Raw genomic sequence first — 24,068 nt, forward strand, 5'->3', positions numbered from 1 at the left:
TATCTAGTGCTACTGGTCTATGTACAACAATTAAATATCAACCATTAATTATGTTAAAATTTATATGAAATTCATTATAATCGATTATTGTATATAAATAATACAACGGTTGCATTATAAAATTTCTCCATATTAAGACTGACCCGTATATCCGCAATCCTAGTTTCATTCTGGACCTTCACCTGCAATAAAATAATATTCCACAACTAATTTATTGGAAAACTAGAAAAATAATTTTAAAAAAAGCTAGATTTATGTACCTTTTTTTAAATAATTATACATAGCTACTAATAAACCATTACAATAAATATATACTTCTTTAAAAAAAGCCTCATATAATAAATACTATTAAATTGGCCAGCAACATAGAAGAAATCATTTACAAACATAGCATGCAATGCAGAAGTTATGATTATGTAAGATTCTTGAGAAATCTGAAGCACTTGACATAAATACATCACACAAATATTTATTACATTGGCACATACTATTGACATTCCAATCTCTTTAGAACCATCTTTGAAGGTTGTGATTATTTGCACCGAGTTTGGAGTGAAGCATAACCAAGTCCCTGCACTCTAAATTAATGAAAAATATGAGAAATGAGCATTAGGACTACCTCGCTATCACAAGGGCTTATTACATACAATTATAAGAAAGAAATAATAGATGAAAATGCAATTGAAAGAAATTATAGAAACAAATAACACTTAAACTAAAATGAGAATTTGAATATATAGCTGCACGCAAACTGAATATGTCATAGCATTGTATTGGGCAGTAACCTTGCGCCCTTTTAAGCTGCATAACTTTTGCAACCTTTTTGCCAGAACCATCCTTTGAGTATACAATCTCCCAAAACCTGCCAATCAGAATCAATAGTCACCTACCAACACTATCCAAATGTAGCCAAGGAATTTCCCAACTCTTTCCCTCTCAGGACGACACTCGTAAATCTGCAGAACCATGACATTTGAGGCAAAAAAGAAACAGTTACCAACCAAATCAAATCTCCAAACAAAGAATGCAATAACAACTAATATGGATTCCAGTTATATATGGTAGTATCATTTCCGTTCAATTGTGATTGAATTGAAGTGAATATAGAATTTGAATTCAGCGCACAAAGTACCTGAAATTAAATCTTTGAGATGAAGCAATCTTGACACTTGACCAATGTTGTTAAGAAGAGAGGAGAGAGGCAACACTAAGGCAATATGTTACCCTATGGCCTTAGGCAAGATGCAAAGCGAGTGCCTTTTTGAAACGACGTTCTATATCCAAAACTTTTTTATATAATTCATATACATAAAACACACACATATACAAAAAATAAAACATTTTTAACACAAACATCATACTTTTAACTAGTCTTATAAGTAAAAAAATATTCAAAAGAAAAAAAGAAACATATTATTTGCATTGATATAAGAGAATAGAAAGTAATGCCATGCACACCTGATTTCCAACATAAACATAAAACAGAGTTGAGATTATAAAAATAAAAGTAGCATACACAACAAACAAATAAGGTTATTGAATAAAACAACTCATGATCAAGATTTCCAAATATATAAATAGAACTATTAGTTGATTTGACCAGACAACAAAAACCCATCAAGTGGGAGAGATGGCTTGTTAAAAACAAAATATTCTTCAATTTATATATTTTAGCAATAAGAAACTTATCAGAATAAAATTTGCATCATCAATATATAAACTTATTTCATTGAAAACATATCCTCTGGACCAGAAATTTTTGAATTGAATTATAGTACAACATCAATTAACCATGAGTTGTGTAATTTTACCTGTTGCCTAAAGAAGCATGAAGTAGAATGATCTTTAGCTCCTCCTCTGTACCAAACTCTCCTCTCTTGATATCAGACATAATATAATTAGCCCATCTCAATCTGCAACTCTTCTCACGTCTTTGGAGACCTATTATTACATGACATCAAGAAACCAAATCAAGAAATTAGAACATAAATACTGTTATCACATTGTGATTTTCATATAAAACCCTGAACCATGAAGAATTCTGTTTCTGGGGATCACATTATATCATTTCCCATAGAAATATACATAAAGCTTGAAATGGAGAATATGATATTAAATCTTATGATGTTTGATGACAAGGAATCTAACCAGCTCCTTGAGGCAAGGTCTAATACCTCCCTTGTGTTCTTGAATATAAGCAATGAGCTTTAGGTCCTCATAAAGCTGTCCACAATCCGAAACAAAATCTGGATATGCAGTTGCTGAGGTCACAGAGAAACCAGAAGAAGACATCTTTGAAATAATAATCCTAACAGTAACTGACACCAAACAAGCATACAATGACCAATGGCTTAGGAGCAACCCTCTTCATTTTAAAGTCAGTGTGGATAAGTACAGCAGCAGAAATCCCATAATCAGGTGTTACCAAAGAAAGAATACTAAAAAAAAGGCATAGGTTTTATAATAATTCTATCAAAATTTGCCACTAAAAAGAATTACAAACTCAGTTATTGAGTGCATTATCCTTTATGCTTTTGTATCGTACAACAAAAGTGCGAAAGCATATGGACAACCCAATTTTGTCCTTCAATGTATTTGATGCAGGATTTTCTATCAATATAATAGAAGCAATCCTAACCTACTCAATTACTAAACTTATTACAATCATTTAAATCTTCATCAACAGACCATCCCCACAATTTGTCATGCAGACAGTTAGCCATGTCAGTTGTAGTTGAAGTATGATAATAGCAGCACAATTTATTATTCCAAATCCAGACTCTTTTTCATGGCCTCATAAACCATATAGGTAATGCTTGCAGATGGAACTACTTTGAGCATGTTCGGGAATATCCCTTTGTAGAATCCCCTAATCCCTTCATGTTGAAAAGTTCTTCTGAATACATCTGACATTCCGTTGTAAGCAGCACCCATGTCAGAACGCTGAGCTTGCATTCTGAAGACCAGAAACAGAATTAGGCAATATACACTGGGGCTAAAAGAAAGAATTAGGCCATGTCACAACATACACCAGGATCACATCTTACCTTGTTCTGACAACCTGCAATGGGTAAACACATGTTGCTCCAAGAGCTCCAGACACAGTCCCACATCCCAGTTGCACAAGAGGACCAGGTTCTAGAACAGAAAGTAGTAGTTTCAAAATGAAGCCCGACATTTGAAAAACAGAAAATGAAAACCATTAAAGCAAAATATTTCAAAAACAAAAGCTGCTAAATAGGAAATAAAAGAGACCTTACCACTGTCCTGAAGAATGTACTTCTTGGAAATATCTTTTAAGGTCTCATATGCAGCAAGATCAATGCCTGCATAAGGGATGATTCCTAAAAGAGATGGAATAAGGCCCCTGTAGAATGCCCGGGGTCCTTCCTGAACCCATATATCCCTTGTCATTGCCCCAAGGTTAGGAATTTTCCCATTTTCACAAGCATAAGTTTGCAATCGGGTTTTTACAAGATCCATTGGATAAACAGCAGTTTGTGCTACAGCACCAGCGACACCACCAGAACAAAGTCGCCCTAGAGTACCAATATCGGCTTTATCTCCTCCTTTTGCTTGCGCAATGAACTTTTTAAGCATTTCATAGGTGTAGAATCTGATAGCACTTTCTGGTGCCACTTTCAAAACATTTAATCCATTGCCTCGGAAAAATCCCAGGACACCTCCTTCCTTCCATAGATCCCTCAGTGCTGGCATTATACGAGCAGGTGTTGTTTGTACTTGCAAAACGACCTTTAGACGATCAAGAGGTGCAGTTGCTGTACGAGATGCTGCTCCTGCTACTCCTCCTGCAATCAGATATCTGTAAGCATGAATATGCTTACTGATGCCTTCTGGGATAGCAGCCTGTTCCCCAATGTCAACCAGGCATACCCTTTCCAAGTAATGATAGATGTTCTCAAAAGTAGCCTCATGAGGGTACAGCAGAAGAAAGTCTCTCCATTCTTCAAATGTTATAACACCGTTGTTATCCTTATCCACTCGCTCAACAAAATGTGCAAGCTCCTCATCATCAATTTCAATCCCTACAAAAGAAAGACTGGTGTGGCTTATAGAATGAACCTACAAAATATCAATTCTAATTTCCAAACACTTTGAACCAAGACAATGATTAGGTGAAAGATGATAGGTCAGAATAATGCTAGTGAGGTTAAAAAAGCATATAACACATGTGAGAAGGCTGACAGGAAACTGTATTCCACAAAAGTGATAAAAGTTGTACAATGAAGCAAACTATGGCCTGTGCTTCCAAACGAAAAAAGAATATCATAAACTACAGGCTCCTTATTATCATTTCAGCATTTCCAGTTTACACTAAGCAGTAGCTAGAAAGAACAGATTCCCACAACCCTTTCCACAATCTACATTCTTCTATAGAGGTGCATAATGCATTTTTCGCAACATCCAAACTACATATAAAACAAGAAATTACAGTCAGCATGCTAGAAACAGTAGGGTAGTTGGGAATAGAAAATTCAGGCCTAATCTGCAGCCACATATCATGCCATCAATCTGGGATTCCAGGTTCACCACTTCAACGACCTTACATTTTGATTAGGAGGGGAAACATGCCAATGTGTACATTTTAAGATTTGAGTATGCTAAAGGAGATTACTAGGTAGATGTGTATTACTCCAAAATTCATTTCATTAAAACCTATGCACCTTAAAATGCATTTATAGTAAACAAACTAAATGATAGTGATAACTTGGTTTTTGCTAGAAATTAGGAAGAATGCTAGTGCAATTACAATTAGAATGAATAGAATTAGTAAGTCATTGAAGGAAGAAGCACAAAGAGAGATTAGCAGAGTCAAATGGGAAGTCTAACTTTACCTGCCCTGAGAAGTGCATCATACAGCTCTTCTGGCAAAATGCAACCATTATGTTCAACATCAATGGCTTGAAAAATACGGTAGACATCAAGCTCCTTATCGTCCATATATCGCTTAAACTCCTGGTAGTCAACACGCCCATCTTTATTGGCATCACACACATTCAACAAATCCTTAGCATACTTGTAATCGGCAGGTATTTGGAGCGCAGAAAGACCCTTCTCAATCTGGTTATAGTCTAGATACCCACAATTCGCAGCATCAAAAAAATTAAAAAGAGCACGAATTCTCTGCTCCCTCTCCTCCTTGGTCTCTCCCAGAGCCAATAGAACATGTTCCATGGTCACTGGCCCTGGTTTCTGAACTGGGTTACAACAATTCGATCTTTGTTCCTTGCCATTTTTGGATTTCGCCTCCATTTTAGCAACAGATATGCAAACCTCCAAATTCAGAAATGACCTTAGAAAAAAGAAAATCCCCAAATCTATCTACCCCTCTCTCTAAATATATATATAATTAAGGAGGAGCGATTGTCGCCAAGCATCAAACATAAAATGTAGAGAAAAAAATAACCCCAAATCTTCACTTTGACAAAATGCAGGAAGATTCAATCCGATTCATGATCGTTGAAAAAAATCCAAGTAGGTCTAAATAAATGGAGGTCAAAGAGAAGGGAATTTCAAATTCAAAATGCAAGGTAAGACCAGAGAAGGAGAAGGTGTCAAATAGAGATTTTACCGTAGAGAAAAATTCAGTAAGGAAAGAATCAAAAGAAAATTCAATCCCCCGCCGTGCGTGGCGTTGAAGTAAAGCTGAAATATCGCCGGGGAGAATTTGGCCGGAGCTGAGCAGTAGGATCGCCAGTCACATTGGAATTCGAGATGGTATCCATCACAAAAAAATGAAAGACGTGAAATTAAATACAAATAAATAAATAAATAAAGAGGAAAAATGCGATGCTAATCGAACGGTGCTCCGTGTGAGCCACAAGAGCATTGAGCTTTTTCTTTTTTTCAATAAAAGAGAAAAAAAAAATATATATATATATATATACTGAAAATGTATTTAATTATTTTTAATTTTGTACTAAAAATTACTAATATTATATAGAAAAATATAATTATATTTAATAAAACTTAACCATCGTAATGTTAATATTGAAAAAGAAAAGCATAATGTTATATTCATAAAAAATTTAAAAAAGAAAAATTAATCGCATAAATTTAACTCTAAATTTTATCCAGAAATAGTCAATAATATCTCAATCTCAATATTAAAAATGTCAAATCTAATTATTAAATTTATAATAATTTAATTATTTTAATTTAATATTTAATTTAATATTTTATAATAATTTAGTGTACTTAATTTGAATAATTTTTTATTATAATTAAATTATTTTATAAATAAAATAAAATTTTAAAAATTATTGCGATTTTTTTAAATTTTTGTAAAAGAGAAACAATTATTCCGTCAGCTTCCAACAGCAAGCATATTCCTTTTGGTGGGGTAGCCGTACCAATTAGCGTAGGTTCTCCGATGCAAACAAAACAGCCAAATCCCCTTTAAAAAGATTGGAGTGCGTTGTTGCAGAATCTTTCCGAATAGCCATCTCCAATCTCCTTGGATGGATTTCTAATCAACCATCAAAATTAATAGTAGCTTTTTTTTTTTTGGAAATAAAATATATGTAGAGAGAAAAAAAAATTCAATTTTTACACATATTCGTGTATATTTTTTATAATTTTTCTTTTAAAATAATTATTTTTTAAAAATATTTTTTAAGGTTAAAAAAATTGATTTTTTCCTTGTTATGTTTTAAAATAAAATTTTAAAATTTCAAACAAGGAAAATATAAATGAAGTCAAGGAAAATTCTCAGTAGTAAAGGAGAGATCTTAAATATATTATTATTATTATTTTTATTTTACTCTTCACTTTCAATTTATATTTATATTTTTATTTTTATTCTAATCTAACTTATTCAATGACGAAATACGTAATCTTTTACCCTTTTACTTTAATTTCTTTGAAAAGAAAAAACAACATTTCCTAAAAAATTCAATGAACGCATTGAATGGACAACTTACGTGATTTTAATGTGAAAATATCCCTTTACTCTCTCTTCAGCGGGACCACATTCAATGGACAAATTATGAGAGGTTTTCATAATATCTTTTTTCAATGTTAACTTTCTATTTATGGGTCCTAATCGATAATGACTTAAAAAATAACATTAACATTTTGATTATATATATATATATATATATATATTGTCAAAGGTTGAAAGCATATAAATCAGGATGGTATAGAGCAAAAAACAAAGCTATCTTGAGCCATCAGATTATAAAAGAAATTGGGGTCACGCATGGCTTTTGCAGCAAAAGAGTGAGTTGCGTAGTTTCCTTGATGAAAGCAGTAAACGAAGGAGGCCGAAGAAAAAGATGAAGCAAGGTGCCTAACATGCTTGATTAGATCTTCAATACTTTAAGGGATATCATGACCAGATATAGCTAGGATCACCATCAAGAAGTCTCCTTCAAAAATAACCTTGGAGTAACTCTTTTGGTTGGTTAAAAGAACTATTCTACAAGCAAAAGCTTCCAAGACTAAAGAATTCCTAACGCCTTAGAAAAATTTGCAGTTCCAGCCTAAGGGATTGCCCCTATGATCTCTAACAACTACTATTGAACATCCCTTACTAGCCTTTAAACTCACAGCTGCATCAAAATTAAACTTAATAAATCCCTTCGGAGGGGGGAGCCAACGAGTCAAAGGGATTCTTTTATGAGGTGGCTGAGTGGGATCTGGCTCTAAAGAAGCTGAAGTAGTAGTGAAATCATCCAAATGAGAGAGGGCATTATTAATAATAATACAGTCTAGATCTCTTATATATCGAAAGACGAGTGTTCCTACTTTTCCAAATGTGCTAGAGGATAAAAACTGCTATTTGGGACAGGAGAGAACCTTCAAGATGAGCTACAATGACCTTAATTAATTTATTCCAGCAATTCTTAGCGTCAGAACAATCTAAAAGGGTATAGCATAGTCTAAGAGGAGAGTTTGTCCAAACAGCTACTTCTTGGGGACAAAAGAAGAAACAGTGCACAATAGATTCATTCTCACCATACCAATGATATGAAGGATCAACTTGTGGAGTTTTATGATGAAGGGGCTCATTGCAGGGTAGTCTATCTCTTAGAAGCATCCAAAGAAAAATAGAGACCTTACTTGGTAGATGAATTTTCCATATCCTTTTCCAGGTCTCATCAATATTACTGAAGTGCTCCTCATAGAAGGATTGGAAGTCAGCATACGGTGAGCTAAAATATAGCTCGATTTGACAGTATAGATGCCATGTCGATGATAGTACTATACAAGCTTATCCTCTCTATTAAATAAGGATAGCAGAATGGTGAGAATATGTTGAATATCCTCCTGTAGAAAATTATCATTCAAGGCTCATCTATTCCAAGAGTGAGTTACATGGTCAATGAGTTGTGATACCCAATGGACTGAGGTATCATGATTCTCTTTCGATAAAGGCTTCAGAGGATACTCTTTCAGAATCCAATTAGCTTGCTTATAAAGGATGGAATCACTAGTGATGACCGCTGGATTTCTTCACCCCAGACCAGGGGCTTGACCACAGTCCAAGGCCCATAACGTAGAGGCCCACGCACCTGATATGCACAACAAGCTTGGCTCATTCAATCTTCAAGGCCAGGCTCATCCAAGCTTCTTCACTCAGACCGGCCCAGTCCGCGACCAGCAGGCCCTCTCCTCTTAGGATCAGCGTCCGGCCCGACTCTCGGCCCAGCCCAGTATCCAGAGGCATACTCAGACAACCTAGCAGATCCGCTTGAGCGTACGCACAAGGAGAATCAGAGGCCGTTACGCATGGAGCAGGCGGCTGATACCCTCGTACGCCCAAATCTGTATGTCAGAGACGCGTGTCCCAATCATGGAGAGACCTTTACACTTCACCAGCAAGCATAGCGAAATGGATAAAAGGGGAACCCCCACCCCAGAAAGTTTAAGTTTATTTTTCAATATCAAAACCCTTGTAAAACCCTATTCTATTGGATCTCAGATCATCAATTGGCGCCATCTGTGGGAAACGAAGGAGATCTTTTCATCACCGGAGTTTTCACTTTCAAAACCCACTGAGATCCACAATGGCAAACCACCAAGAAAGTAACCTTAACATCCCAAATGACCTGAGCTCTGCCCAAGATGGGCAGCAGTTCTCTTTTTCTAGCCCTACAACGTTGAATAACCAAACGCCTATTCCTCTTAATCCCTCGCCAAGCTTGGCAGGGAATACTCCCACCGTGACTCTGTCTAACCAGGACATTCAAACCATGGCTCTCCAGCTACAGACCACTGCTCACTGGTTGGGGCAGATAATGCAACAGAGGGGCCTTAGCACCCCAGTAAATGCACTCCCAGTGGTGGAGGAACCCAGAACCAATGAACCCCGACCTACCTTTGACCGCCCCCAAACTAACAGCCGCGATACCGGGGAAGAGGAAGAACCGGAGGCCCGAATCCATGGGAGGAGGGCAAGAGAGATGATAGAAAATGAAGGGGCGGACAACTATTCTGCCGAAACAATGGGAACTGCAACAGAAGAAGAGGAATGCAGCTTGGAGGGAAGATCCGGCTCAGCAGACGAGAAAATGGACCAAAAGTTGAAAAGGTTGAAGGAGCAGCTCTTAGCCGAGCTAGGTAAGAAAGACCAGAGCCAAACCTCTTTGCCCACTTCTTCCCCTTTCTCAAAGATAGTGCAGCAGGAGACCGTTCCCAAGAAGTTTATGATGCCGCCAATGGCGGCCTATAATGGAGCTGGTAACCCGAGAGAGCATGTCATGAACTATAAGACCTTCATGGAGTTGCAAACCCTGTCAGATGCCTTAATGTGTAAGGTGTTCCCAACAACGCTCTCGGGACCAGCGCGGGCGTGGTTCAACAGCCTGGAGGCCGGAAGCATTAAAAGTTTTGGAGATCTTGCCACCCGCTTCATCAGCCGGTTCATAGCCGGGGTGCCAGCAGATAGGAAGACGAGCTATCTAGAAACAGTGAAACAGAAAGAAGGTGAATCACTCAGAGAGTATGTCGCCCGCTTTAATACGGAGGCCCTGCAGATTCCCGAGCTAGATGAAGGAAGGGCGGTGGAGGCCATGCAAAAGGGAACAACCTCTGCTGAGTTCTTTGGTTCTTTGAGCAGGAAACCTCCGACCTCACTAGCTGAGTTGATGAAGAGGGCGGAGAAGTATATACGGCAGGATGACGCCTTAGTGACGAGTAGATTTGCTAAAGGAATGGCAGGAAAAGAGAAAGTCCCGGAGGAGAGGAGGCCAGAGAGACACGAGAAGAAACATGGAAAGAGGCTTGAGCCGTACAAGCAGGCCTGGGAGAGAAGGGATCAAAGGCCTCCTCCTCCTCCTCGGGCTCTTGAACCAAAAGTGCTCCCTCCCTGGGTTCCTGAGAAGCCAACTCCCCTCAACGCCTCCAGAGCCGAAGTGCTCATGGCAGTCCAGGATAAGGAGTTCCTCCAGTGGCCCAAACCCATGAAGTCGGAAGCAGATCAAAGAAATCTTGACAAGTATTGTCAGTACCACCGGAGCCATGGGCACGATACGAATAACTGTTTTCAGTTAATCGCGGAGATTGAGAGGCTGATAAAAAGGGGGCACCTCAAAAATTTTGTGAAGAAGCCAGAGGGACAGAGGCCTCAGCCTGGTTCGACAGCTCAGACCCCTAGGAGAATAGGAGCTGGACCAGTGAATGATGGGTCCAGTGGGACCATCCACATGATTGTTGGAGGAACGGGAGGACGGATGAGCCGTCGAGGAAAGAAGAGGAACCGGGAAGGAGAGACCAGCAATAGTGAAGTCATGCAAATCGTCGAACACTCTCCCATGACTATCGCTTTCTCTCCGGAAGATGCACAAGGCATTCAGATGCCCCATGATGATGCGCTCGTCATTGAGGCTATCATTAATAATTTTCGAGTAAAGAAGGTTCTAGTAGATGATGGGAGTAAGGTCAACTTGCTACCATATCGGGTTTTCCAACAGATGAGAATCCCAGAAGAACAGCTGGTTCGGGACCAGTCACCAATCAAGGGGATCGGAGGAGCACCGGTACTTGTAGAAGGAAAGGTGAAGCTAGCTCTTACCCTGGGAGAAGCACCCAGAGTTCGCACCCATCATGAGGTGTTTTTGGTGGTCAAACTTCCACTGAGTTACAATGCAATCTTGGGGAGACCGGCGTTGTTCGATTTTGAAGCTGTCACTAGCATCAGGTATTTGGCACTAAAGTTCCCAACGGAAGAAGGAGTGGGAATGGTCCGGGGCAGCCAGGAGGAAGCAAGAGCGGTATACTTGGCCACAGTAACAGAGCCGAGCTCAACTGGAGAAGCACTCGACTCGGAAGTTCTGGAGGTCAGAGATGAAACAAAAGAAGCCCGGACAGAGCCAGTTGGAGAGTTGGAAACCTTCCCCTTATCAGAAGCAGATGCAAACAAGGTCTTCAGTCTTAATGCCAGCCTCACCAAAGAACAAAAAGGTGAAGTCATGACCCTGATCCAAAGTCACGCGCCGACCTTCGCATGGAAGCCTTCAGACATGCCGGGAATTGACCCCAAAGTGATGACACACCGATTGAATGTCCTCCCCAAGGCCAGACCAGTAAAGCAAAAGAAGAGAGTAGTGGGAAGAGAGAAGCAGCAGGCCACCCGGGAAGAAGTGCAGAAGCTAGAAGAGGCAGGCTTTATTAGGGAAGTCATGTACCCACAGTGGTTGGCAAATCCTGTGTTAGTCAAAAAAGCCAATGGCAAATACAGGATGTGTATAGATTTTACCGACCTAAATAAGGCCTGCCCTAAAGATTGTTACCCCCTCCCCGATATTAATAAAATGATCGACTCAACGGCCGGTTTTGATTATATGTCTTCTTTGGATGCTATGTCGGGTTATCATCAAATCCCAATGGAAAGGTCGGATGAGGAAAAGACCTCATTCATAACTGAAGATGGAACTTACTGTTATAGGGCTATGCCCTTTGGATTGAGAAATGTCGGGGCAACTTATCAGAGGTTGATGAATAAAATCTTCAAAAATCAGATCAGTAGAAATCTGGAAGTGTACGTGGACGATATGGTGGTCAAAAGTTCAACTTTCCAACAACACGTAGCAGATTTGAGGGAGATATTTGGGGTGTTAGATCAATACCGAATGAAGTTGAATCCAGCAAAATGTGCTTTCTTCATTAGTGTAATACCCGGCTAGACTCCGGTATCGGAATTCCTACCGTCCGGTGGAACCTCGGATGTCGGAGACCTCTAGAAGGGTAAAATCATATTTTTTTTTATGAAATGTTTTCATGTATTTAATGGTTTTACGTATGATTTTAAATGAGTTTTTGCATGAATATAGCTTGAAGGAAAACCCAGGTTCGGCCGCCGAACTTGACTTTCGGCCGCCGAACTTGCATGCGTTTTGGAGGCACGTTAGGCCCCCGAAAGCATGAGTGAGGGAAGCGAAAATGAAGTTCGGCCGCCGAACATGGCATGCATGCGGAGGCACATTCGGCCCCCGAACGTGGCCTGGCCAGCCACCTATAAAAGGGTCCCTTAGGTCCGCACGGGCGAGCTTTTTCTCCCCCGTTGTCGGCCAAGGTGAGTCTCCGCCGCTCCTCCCTCGATCTTGAGTGTTTTCTTTAGATCTTTCATGGTTTTCACGGGTTTTAACTTCTGTTTTGAAGATTTGTGAGTAAAGAGCAAGTTTTGGGTACTTGGAGGTTCAAAGAGCTCAATCTCTCCATCTCGAAGCTAGGATCGCCTTTCCTCTCGTTTCTTCAAGAGGTAAGCTCGGATCCACCCTTGTTATGTGTTTTAAACAAGCTTTAAGTTGATTTATGGGTAGAGATGCATGTTTAGGCTTATTGATGAGTTTATGGGTTTTGATGCTTTGATGAACAATGTAGCTTGTTTATGTGCTGTTTGAAGTGCTGTAGATGGGGTATATGATAGTTTGAGACCCCTAGGTGTAATGTATGTGAAGTATGCATGTTGTAGAGCAAGATTATGCATGATTAGAGGTTTTGGGAGGCAAGAGGTTCGTTTGAACCAAGTTTCTGCCCTTTGGCAGAAACCAGGTTCGGCAGCCGAAGGGAGTTTCGGCCGCCGAACCCCCTTTGTGGAGGCAGCATTCGGCTGCCGAAGTTGCCCCCGAAAAGAGACTTTCGTCTCTGTCTGGGACTTTCGGCCACCGAAGGTGCCGCCGAAAGTGCCTGACTTTCGGATCTATCCAGGACTTTCGGCCGCCGAAGGTGCCGCCGAAAGTGCCCTGTTCAGCCATTTCATGCATATCTTTATGTGATTATTTCATGATGTTCTAGGGGGGTTTTGGGGGTATTCTTAGAGTTATGTTCTAGTATGTTTGGTCCCTCATTTGAGTCCACCTGTGTAGGTTCGGACCCGAGGAACCGAGGACCCCAGTAGTGCTAGCTGCTTCAGTACCTTGTCAGAGTCTTTAGAGCCAACCAGAGGTGAGTAGAATAAACTCTTAAGTTTTTAAAGTAATGAGATATAAATTTTTGAGCATGTTCATGCATCATATATGCCATGTGATATTTTAGGTTGTTGCATTAGAAATTTCACGAATATGTTGCATGGCACATTACGTTGTTGATGTGGGTAAATGTTGGATGACCCAATAGTCCCTGGTAGGAAGTCCAGTGAGCCTTTGACTACGCCCTGACACAGAGTTAATATGTTATGATTACAGGAAGTCCAGTGAGCCTTTGACTACGCCCTAGCACAGAGTTAATATGTTATGATTACAGGAAGTCCAGTGAGCCTTTGACTACGCCATGGCACAGAGTTAATATGGGACTAATTGGTGACAGGTTTACCCTTGATGTGGCTTGTCTGTGATGTGATGCATTCCATGATCGCATGTATTTTAAATGCTTTTTTATTCTGCTCATTGGGCTCTTGTAGCTCACCCCATTCCCTTTACCCCCCAGGATTGCAGGTTCGGGCTAGACCAGGAAGTGTAGAAGAGTAAAGTTTCCAATTATGTAATAGAATGGTTAGATGTGGACATGATGATCTGATGTATATTGAAAAAGTTTTGTAAGGTCATGTAATGTAATGATATGATTTTGAGGAATAGAGTAGTGCTTGACCATATGTGTTTGTTATCCCTTGATACATGATCTATAGTTTTTATTATGATGATTATGTTTAACCAGGCTCAATGTATGTATGAAATACCCCATTGGAGTATATTGATGAGGGCTCCAGTGGAGGTTTATGTTATGTTTATGAGAATGCACAGGTTGAGCTGGTTGATGTATGAGAAAGTATACAGGTTTATGAGTATTGTATGATCATGCATGGGATTGAACAGGTTCGCAGGTTATATGTCAGGCTTGCTACGGGTCCCGGCGGCCTTACGCCGATCTGGATCCTAGCGCCGGTAGCTGACAGTCGGTTGTCGAGGCCGGTCAAAAATAACCCTTTTGGTTACCAACAATTTAATAACTTGTAGACAGTGGCAAAGGGATCGTATCCACAGGGAATCAATACTATTTATTCTTCTTATCAAGACCAAGTAAATAAAGAGACAATAAAAGTAAAATTGGGGGTTTTGAAGATTTGATGTCTAAACTAGAATTGAAAGCAAGCAAGTAAAGCAAGTAATAAAGTAAAGAGAAATCAATAATGAGAAAAGCCCAGTTGAAGAATTGGGTCCACTTTAGTTGTTGGGATTGATCATTGACACAAAAGATTCTTTTATTAGGTTCAATAAATTAGTTTAGGAGGTGGAAGAAGCTTCTCACCAACCAAATCCCTCCTTAAGCTTAGATCAATTAGGGAACGTCCTCTAATCAATCACTAATCAACAAATTGCCAAGGAACGTCCTTGGGCCATAGGCAACAAACAATTGTTGATTGCATTAAGAGAAAGAGAGACCTAATTCTAGCTACCCATAAGCATGGTGATATTGCTAGATTATGCAATTTCTTGGTTTTTTACACCAAGTGTTCTTGTGTGTGAACAATTCCAGCAATTACGGACTAAGAATTATCCAAACAAACAGATTTATAACTTTGCAATCAATAATCAATAGGCCAATTTGATTAAGATAACAAGGCAACAATTAATTAAGCACAAAATTGCATAAATATTGATTAATAAAAGATTAACACAAAGGTTCAGATCTCACAATCCATGAACAACCAAAGTTTCACCTTATTCTTCAACTAGCAAAAGGGTTTCAGCCACTCATGGCTGAAACTAACATAAAAGAAAAGAAAGAAAACAAGAAAAAGGAAGAAGAAGGGCTGGCGCAAGGGCGCAGCTGCTGGTGCAGCTTCTGCCGTAGGTGTCTTGATCCAAGGATAGTCCCCCGAATTCCAGGATGTCTTCTTTGCTGGTTTGCATGCCTTTTTATAGGTGAAGAGGCTGCCCTATTTTTCCTTTTTAGTTTGGGACTCTTTTTTCCTATTTAGTCTTGAATTCTTGGAGGGCATTCTTGTCTTTTTATTTCTTGGCTTCCTGAATATGTAGGAGAGCTTGCTGAGGTGTACACAGGTGTTTCTGAGCTGTCCCACGTGTTTGGAGTGCGTGGGGATTCGTGTTGACCTGGTCAGCAAGTTTGGCAGATTTCTGCTGGTTTCTGCCTGCTGGTGCTGTTTGCCCGACGCTGTTTGGGCAAACAGGCTGTCTGGGATCAGTTTCTGCCTACATTCTGCCTTGCTTCGCTGTTTGCCTAGTGCTGTTTGGGCAAACAGTCTGGACAGCCAGCTTATCGCTTTTCTTCTTCTTCTCAGCTTCACTTTGGTTTGGGCAAACAAGTTGGGCAAACCATGCTTGTGCATCTTTACTCTCTTTTGGGCAGATTTAGAGCTATTTTTTGCCAAATTACCATTTTACTCCATTTTCTGCAAAATAAGATCAAAACCACAAAATTAGGCAGAAAATATGTAAATTGACATAAATAACAATATAGAAAATGGGTCTAAATTTGGCTCTATCAAATACCCCCACACCTAACCCTTTGCTTGTCCTCAAGCAAATAGGTTTAGTCAAACAAGCTTCTTTTTCCACTTGATCCTTATTACCACTTAAGCTCATACCCTAGACCCCTACTTTGAAGCATTGTAGTGAAGTGTGCATGCACCAAGGTTACTTTCCTCTTTTCCTTGTCTCCCTTTACTTACCATGGCTAGGATTTGTTTTCCTCAAGAGAGATCATGCACATTATATGTTAAGACTTTTTCTAGCTTTTGGATTGACTTGCCCTTACCTTGAAGTACTTTATTCAGGCTTTTGCACTTTAGATCTTGCTTGGAAAGGTCACCAACCTATTTTTGATTTGAAGGTTTAGATTTTCAGTTGATCACCTATCCAAGTGGCTACTAGCCTTGTTCATAGTCTTTTGACCATTAGAACAATTTTCAATTTGTGCTTTTGAGGTCTTTGCCTTTGCTGAATTTTCTTTCTCTCAATGATTTGGGCAAATCAACACCAATTGCTAAATCAAGTCACATTAAGTTCATTCACACAAATTTAATTTTTTTTCTCAATCGATTGAGGGTCATCAATATATTTTTTACCATGGCAAGCTCAAGGATTCAATTCAAAAGGAAATTCCCAAAAATGAATGCAACTCACTACAAGTGATTCAACTTAGGTTTAAAGAGTTATCACATCAATGGGGTCATGGAAAGAAGGCTCATCCAACATAGCCTATGTATTTGAGTAAAGCAAACCAAAAAAAAAGAAGAAGAAGGTTGGTTGTGGTTGTGTGTGTATTATTGAAAGCATAAAAATGAAAAAATTTTGCCTAATGCAAGCAAACTAAAGATTAAAGCAAAAATAAACTTAAAAGTAAAATTCAGAGATATGCACCCCCACACCTAAATCATGCATTGTCCTCAATGTATGGAAAAATTAAAGTTCAAAAAGAAAAACTGGTACTTCCCTGGTGTGGTTGTTTGCCCAGTGCTGTTTGGGCAAACAGCTGGGTGAACTAGCTGTCTTTGCGTGCAGGTGGCAAGATATGCTGTTTGGTGGTGGACTGCTGGTTGGTAGGCCTACTGATATAGGCTGCTTGCTGACCTGCTGCAGGTGTTTGACCAGCTTGTGTGGGCAAACAGCTTGGTATGCTGCTGGTTGGCCCACTAGTGCTGTTTGTGTGATGCCCAAACATGCTGTCATGCAGTGGGACAGCAGAAAATGCAAAGGTTTTGTCCATTTTGTGCAGCAACAAGAAGTTTTGAGAAGAAGAAGAGTTGTTATGGGAAGGGCATAATAGAATATTGAATAAAGATGAAGAAAGTACTGCCCTGTTTAGGATTTCTTCCTTGTTGCTGTTGCTGCCTTGGGTGTTGGCCCAGACAGTTTGGGCAAACAGGCTGGTAGAACAGGTGGAATTTCTGCAGCATTCTGTGTGAAGGCTTGTTGTTTGCCTAGCCGTGTGGACAAACAAGCTGGTCGAACAGGTAGCTTGCTGTGTGGGCAGACAGTGTGCCAACTTTTTCTGAGTTATCTATGCTGTTTGCCCAGCTTGTGTGGGCAAACAGGTTGGTCATCCAACTTTAACCTGCAAAATAACTAAAAACCTGGAAGTGGGTTATGGTACTGATTTCTGCACTCCTGGTTGTTTGCCCATGCTGTTTGGGCAAACGATGACATATCTCTGTTTTTTTTTTTTTTTTTTTTTTTTTTTATTAGCTGAAAGCAAAAATGTGGCTATTCGAACTAAAACTAAAAATGACTAAAAAAAAAATGTGCACCCCCACACCTAGCTCATGTATTGGAAAAATAAAGTTCAAAGAAAATTGAGTACTCCCTTGGTGTGGTTTGTGTGGTGCGCCCTTGTTTAAGGTCACGGGCTGGACCTTCTCCATTTGATCAAGGCTCAAGTAATTGGGGGAGGGAAAAGGGTCCCAACTGCATTGAGTAAGAAGTGTAGCGTGCCTTTGGATTTGGTCATCACCCCTCCTATTTCTTTCATGTACTCATGAAGTAACATGATTAGCTCCTCCTCTTTGAGGTGAGGTGTACTTGTGGCCCTTGTGTTTGCATTTTTGAGATGATTGGGCAGCACTTGGAACTCCAATGCATGTTTCTCCATAGGTAGCTGCAATTTAGTATCGAATTCGGGCAAAATAAATTCTACCTTATGTTGCTGTTTGGGCGAACAGCAATCTGTCTTGACTTGCTGTTTGGGCAAACAGCAATTTTCTTGTACAATCTGCATAGCTGGTTTGGGTAAACAGTAACTTGATGGTTGCTTTTCTGCTGATTTTGCAGGTGAACAGTGTTCTGCCACAGCCGTTTGGGCAACTGATGTGGGCAAACTGAGGTTTTCTTGCTGAATTGACTTGGGTGGTCTGCATTCTATCTCAGTTGGCTGCTGAACCTGTTTGGGCAGACAGAGGCTTGCCTGATCTGCCTTTGCGGGTTGTTTGGGCAAACAGTCATCTGCATGTTCTGCCGCCTGTTTGCTTGTTTGCCCAGTCTGTTTGGGCAAACAACAGTCTGTCTGCTCTAGGCAAAAGTCCTTTGCTGTGTGTTGCAGCTCCACTTGGCTCTTTTCATCTTCTTGGCTGTCCTCCCTACAAAAATCATTGGTTAGCATATCATTTTGATTTATATCAAAAGTTTCTTGGCTCCAATAATCAATGATGTCTAAACCATCAACAGGTTCTGGTTCAGTTGGAGCACTTCCAGAAGTTGCTGGTGTTTGGACAGCAGCAGGTTCTGTTTCTTGGGGACTTTCATCATCATCCCATACATCTTGAAGTTCTTGCTCTCTTCTCAACATGATTGCACTTAACGAGGTGGCCATTTGATCCATTTGCTGTTGCATCATTTGCATAGTCTTCACTACCTCATTAAGAGTGTCATTGAAATTTGGAGGTGCTGGTTGAGCTTGATTTCCTTGGTAGTTCTGGTAGTGGTCAACCCCAGCATAATCATAATTCGGATGGTCTCCCCAATATGGATTGTATGTCTCAAGGTAGGGATCATGTCTTGGCTGGCTATAGTATCCTCCAAATGCATCTACTTGTTGGTCATCCTCATAAAGTGTAGGACATTCAGAGGTTAGATGTCCTACATATGCACATATCCTACATGGTTGGGATTGCTGAAGTTTTCGAGCCTGTAGAGCTAAGACATATCTTTCCACAACAGAGGTTAGGTCAGGAATTTGAGAAGGGAGATTAGATGTACTTTCCTCCTCCATGATTCAGATCTGCAATGGTTTGGTGTGATTAAGAATGTTGCTGGTTCTGTTTTGAACAGCAACTCCAAGTTCTGTTATGGCAGATTTTGTATGTGCTGTCCCTTGGACAGCAGCTTCAGCAGGTTGCTGTTTTTGGACAGTAGAAAATGCAGCAGAAGGTGGACAGCAGGTTGCTGTTTTTGTAAATTGCTGGTCTGCAGGATTTTCTGGGATTATTGCTGGTTCAGCACTGTTCACAGTAGTTGCTGTCCTTGTTTGGACAGTAGAGGCTTCAACAGGGGCTGTTTGGACAGCAGGTGTTGATGTGGATGCTTTTGAGGCTTGGTTCTTCTTCTTTAGTTGCCTTGATGTGCGCTCAATTTCTGGATCGTAAGGTTGAATGTCCTTGCATCCAGACCTGGTCATGAAAGAAAAATAGATTAGTTAAATTGATTCCCCGGCAACGGCGCCAATTTTTGACAGTCGGTTGTCGAGGCCGGTCAAAAATAACCCTTTTGGTTACCAACAATTTAATAACTTGTAGACAGTGGCAAAGGGATCGTATCCACAGGGAATCAATACTATTTATTCTTCTTATCAAGACCAAGTAAATAAAGAGACAATAAAAGTAAAATTGGGGGTTTTGAAGATTTGATGTCTAAACTAGAATTGAAAGCAAGCAAGTAAAGCAAGTAATAAAGTAAAGAGAAATCAATAATGAGAAAAGCCCAGTTGAAGAATTGGGTCCACTTTAGTTGTTGGGATTGATCATTGACACAAAAGATTCTTTTATTAGGTTCAATAAATTAGTTTAGGAGGTGGAAGAAGCTTCTCACCAACCAAATCCCTCCTTAAGCTTAGATCAATTAGGGAACGTCCTCTAATCAATCACTAATCAACAAATTGCCAAGGAACGTCCTTGGGCCATAGGCAACAAACAATTGTTGATTGCATTAAGAGAAAGAGAGACCTAATTCTAGCTACCCATAAGCATGGTGATATTGCTAGATTATGCAATTTCTTGGTTTTTTACACCAAGTGTTCTTGTGTGTGAACAATTCCAGCAATTACGGACTAAGAATTATCCAAACAAACAGATTTATAACTTTGCAATCAATAATCAATAGGCCAATTTGATTAAGATAACAAGGCAACAATTAATTAAGCACAAAATTGCATAAATATTGATTAATAAAAGATTAACACAAAGGTTCAGATCTCACAATCCATGAACAACCAAAGTTTCACCTTATTCTTCAACTAGCAAAAGGGTTTCAGCCACTCATGGCTGAAACTAACATAAAAGAAAAGAAAGAAAACAAGAAAAAGGAAGAAGAAGGGCTGGCGCAAGGGCGCAGCTGCTGGTGCAGCTTCTGCCGTAGGTGTCTTGATCCAAGGATAGTCCCCCGAATTCCAGGATGTCTTCTTTGCTGGTTTGCATGCCTTTTTATAGGTGAAGAGGCTGCCCTATTTTTCCTTTTTAGTTTGGGACTCTTTTTTCCTATTTAGTCTTGAATTCTTGGAGGGCATTCTTGTCTTTTTATTTCTTGGCTTCCTGAATATGTAGGAGAGCTTGCTGAGGTGTACACAGGTGTTTCTGAGCTGTCCCACGTGTTTGGAGTGCGTGGGGATTCGTGTTGACCTGGTCAGCAAGTTTGGCAGATTTCTGCTGGTTTCTGCCTGCTGGTGCTGTTTGCCCGACGCTGTTTGGGCAAACAGGCTGTCTGGGATCAGTTTCTGCCTACATTCTGCCTTGCTTCGCTGTTTGCCTAGTGCTGTTTGGGCAAACAGTCTGGACAGCCAGCTTATCGCTTTTCTTCTTCTTCTCAGCTTCACTTTGGTTTGGGCAAACAAGTTGGGCAAACCATGCTTGTGCATCTTTACTCTCTTTTGGGCAGATTTAGAGCCATTTTTTGCCAAATTACCATTTTACTCCATTTTCTGCAAAATAAGATCAAAACCACAAAATTAGGCAGAAAATATGTAAATTGACATAAATAACAATATAGAAAATGGGTCTAAATTTGGCTCTATCAGTAGCGGTCCGGATTTCCGGGGCGTTACAATTAAGGGAGGAAAATTTTTGGGGTACATGGTGAGTGGTAAAGGCATTGAGCCCAATCCGGAAAAAGTAGAAGCCATATTGAATATGCCAGAACCGACCTGTGTAAGAGATGTTCAGAGACTAACCGGGAGAGTAGTAGTGCTTAACCGATTCATGTCGAGGTCGGCAGAAAAGTGCTTGCCATTCTTCAAAAAGTTGAGGAAAGTACCGAATTTCGAATGGACAGAAGATTGCCAAAAGGCCTTCTTAGAACTTAAGAAGTATCTTAGCTCGCCTCATGTGCTCAGCAGTCCCATAAAAGGAGAAGAACTTCTGATATATCTGGCGGCCTCAGAACAAGCAGTCAACGCAGTACTAGTAAGGGTGGAAGAAGAAGAACAGAAACCTGTTTTCTACGTTAGCAAGGTACTCAGAGACACTGAGGTCAGATATTCGAACATTGAAAAATTGGCTTACGCCTTATTGCTAGCGGTCCGGAAATTCAGAGTTTATCTAGAAGGCCACCAAGGAGTCGTGATGACAGACCAACCCTTAAAGAAGATTTTACATAGGCCGAAAACTTCAGGGCGGATGTTGGCATGGTCTGTAGAAATTAGCCCTTACTGTCTAGAGTACCGACCTCGAACAGCTATAAAATCCCAAGCTCTGGCTGACTTCATAGCAGAATGCGCATTCAATGAGGAGAAAGGAGGATCATCCTCAGAGATATCAAGAAAGGGGGAAGAGAGAGAGCCCCCCAAGAATTTAGCTGGAAGCTGTATGTAGACGGAGCATCAGGTGCTGAGGGTAGTGGCGCTGGGATAATGCTTAAGGGGCTAGAAGGTTTTAAAGTATGTTATGCCTTGCGTCTAGAATTTACGGCTTCTAACAATATGGCCAAATACGAAGCCTTAGTAAATGGAATGTTGGTAGCTTCGGAGGTAGGGGTAACCGACCTTGAGGTGAATAGCGACTCTCAATTGGTAATCAACCAGGTGACGGGAGTATATCAAGCTAGGGACCCCATCATGCAGAACTATCTTGATAAAGTAAAGACTATAGAAGCCGAGCTCACAGGTCGGGGAGTTATCGTCAGATTTCAAAGAATACCTCGGGATGAAAATGAGGAAGCAGACCTGCTTAGTCGATTGACTAAAGAAGAGTTAGAACAGCTTCCCGATGAAGTATATATACAGCATGTCCGTACACCTGCTTTTAAAAAGACAAACACGGTACTGCAGGTAGAACAGAGCCCAACTTGGATGACCCCATACCTGAGATACTTGGAGGAGGGTGAGCTCCCCAAAGATAAAGATGAAGCCAGAAAGATAGCAGCTCGTGCCGCCAACTACCAAGCAATAAGGGGAACCTTATACAGAAAAGGGAAGTCCAGCCCATGGCTCCGATGTGTGAGTCCGGAAGAAGCTGCAAAGGTAATGGAGGAAATACATAGAGGCCTATGTGGGGCTCACGAGGGAGCAGGGACATTAGCCAACAAAATATTCAGGCAAGGGTACTACTGGCCCACTGTTAAAAAAGAAGCAGAAGAGTTTGTCCGGAGGTGCGACGTATGTCAGAGATTTGCTAACACCATCAGAACCCCTGCCACTCCTCAAGCAAGCATATCCAGTCCATGGCCTTTCTCACAATGGGGAATCGACATCCTGGGACCTTTCCCCAAGACTACGGGGCAAAGGAAATTCGTAGTGGTGGCTGTGGAATACTTCTCGAAATGGCCAGAGGCAGAAGCGATAGCCACAATCACAGCTCGAAAGATGATAGATTTCGTATGGGGACATATCATCTGCAGATTTGGCATACCTAGAGTACTTATCTCAGACAACGCCAGACAATTTGACTGCAGCATTTTCAGAGCATTCACGACGAACATGGGTATATGGCATAAGTTCTCCTCCGTGGCTCATCCTCAGACTAACGACCAAACAGAAGTCACTAACAGGGCTATCCTTCAAGGATTAAAGAAAAGGCTGGATGGCGCAAATGAAAATTGGGCAGAAGAACTCAATAGCATACTATGGGCACTCCGAACCACTCCCAGAGCGCCCACTAAAGAAACGCCGTTTGCACTTGCTTATGGCACAGAAGCAGTAGTCCCAGTTGAATTGCAGATCCCCACTCATCGAGTCCAATTCGTTAGTGAGAATACCAATGAGGATAAGTTAAGAAGCAACCTGGATGCTCTTGAGGAAGTCAGGGAGGAAGCCCAAGTCCGAACTGCCGCTTATCAACAACGAGTAGCGAGATATTACAACCAAAAGGTCAGAGAAAGAAGCTTAAAAGTGGGAGACCTGACCTTAAGAAACCTAGAAGCTACAGGAAAAAGAGTGGCCGCAGGCAAGTTGGCACCGACCTGGGAAGGTCCTTTCAAGGTGACAAAAGTGGTCAGGCCAGGGGTATACCGAATCGAAGATATGCAAGGGAACCCCGAGCCCCACGCCTGGAACATCCAGCACCTAAAAAGGTATTTCCCTTGAAATATTTGTAAAGAAAAACATTGTATTTTGACAAAAATGAATAAATAAAAATTATTTATACAAATATGAGTTATCTTTATGAATAACATTCCTCCATAAAAAAGAAAGAACAGGGCTTAGAAAGATCCCTTGAAACAAGACCTCAGTTAGGCACAAAACCAGCTGAGATGACGAAGCGACAGTAAGGCCAATGAGCCTGAATCTTGTACAAACACCTCAAGAAAACACAAAAAACTGCCGGCGGGGCCCCGAGGTCACCCCGGAACGGCCGGTGAGGATAAAAAAGATGCCTCCCGGAGCATGAAGACCGGGATCCCCTAGAACTCCCGGGTAAACAAAGAAGACCGGGATCCTCTAGAACTCCCGGGAAAACAAAACAAAAAACTGCCGGTGGGGCCCCGAGGTCACCCCGGAACGGCCGG

At 40.7% G+C, this 24,068-nt stretch overlaps 1 protein-coding gene across 1 annotated transcript; it reads right to left on the reverse strand.

The window, feature by feature from the left end:
* Positions 1 to 2,436: 2,436 nt before the first annotated feature.
* LOC110625746 (calcium-dependent mitochondrial ATP-magnesium/phosphate carrier protein 2) lies at positions 2,437 to 5,768 on the reverse strand. The gene is made up of 4 exons (XM_021771369.2): positions 4,857 to 5,768; positions 3,261 to 4,046; positions 3,048 to 3,138; positions 2,437 to 2,956 (listed from the first exon to the last, which is right to left on the reverse strand). The coding sequence occupies exons 1-4, from the start codon at positions 5,272 to 5,274 to the stop codon at positions 2,764 to 2,766; spliced, it is 1,488 nt and encodes a 495-aa protein (XP_021627061.1). The 5' UTR covers positions 5,275 to 5,768; the 3' UTR covers positions 2,437 to 2,763.
* Positions 5,769 to 24,068: the final 18,300 nt, after the last annotated feature.

Source organism: Manihot esculenta, chromosome 11 (genome assembly GCF_001659605.2).
Source record: "Manihot esculenta cultivar AM560-2 chromosome 11, M.esculenta_v8, whole genome shotgun sequence".
NCBI classification, from domain to species: domain Eukaryota; kingdom Viridiplantae; phylum Streptophyta; class Magnoliopsida; order Malpighiales; family Euphorbiaceae; genus Manihot; species Manihot esculenta.

Coding starts and splice junctions, on each gene's coding strand:
- LOC110625746 (XM_021771369.2), bottom strand. CDS start 5,274: ATGGAGGCGAAATCCAAAAATGGCAAGGAACAAAGATCGAATTGTTGT. Junction 3,139..3,260: donor GTACATTCTTCAGGACAGTG/GTAAGGTCTCTT, acceptor TTTCTGTTCTAG/AACCTGGTCCTCTTGTGCAA. Junction 2,957..3,047: donor TTGCAGGTTGTCAGAACAAG/GTAAGATGTGAT, acceptor TCTGGTCTTCAG/AATGCAAGCTCAGCGTTCTG.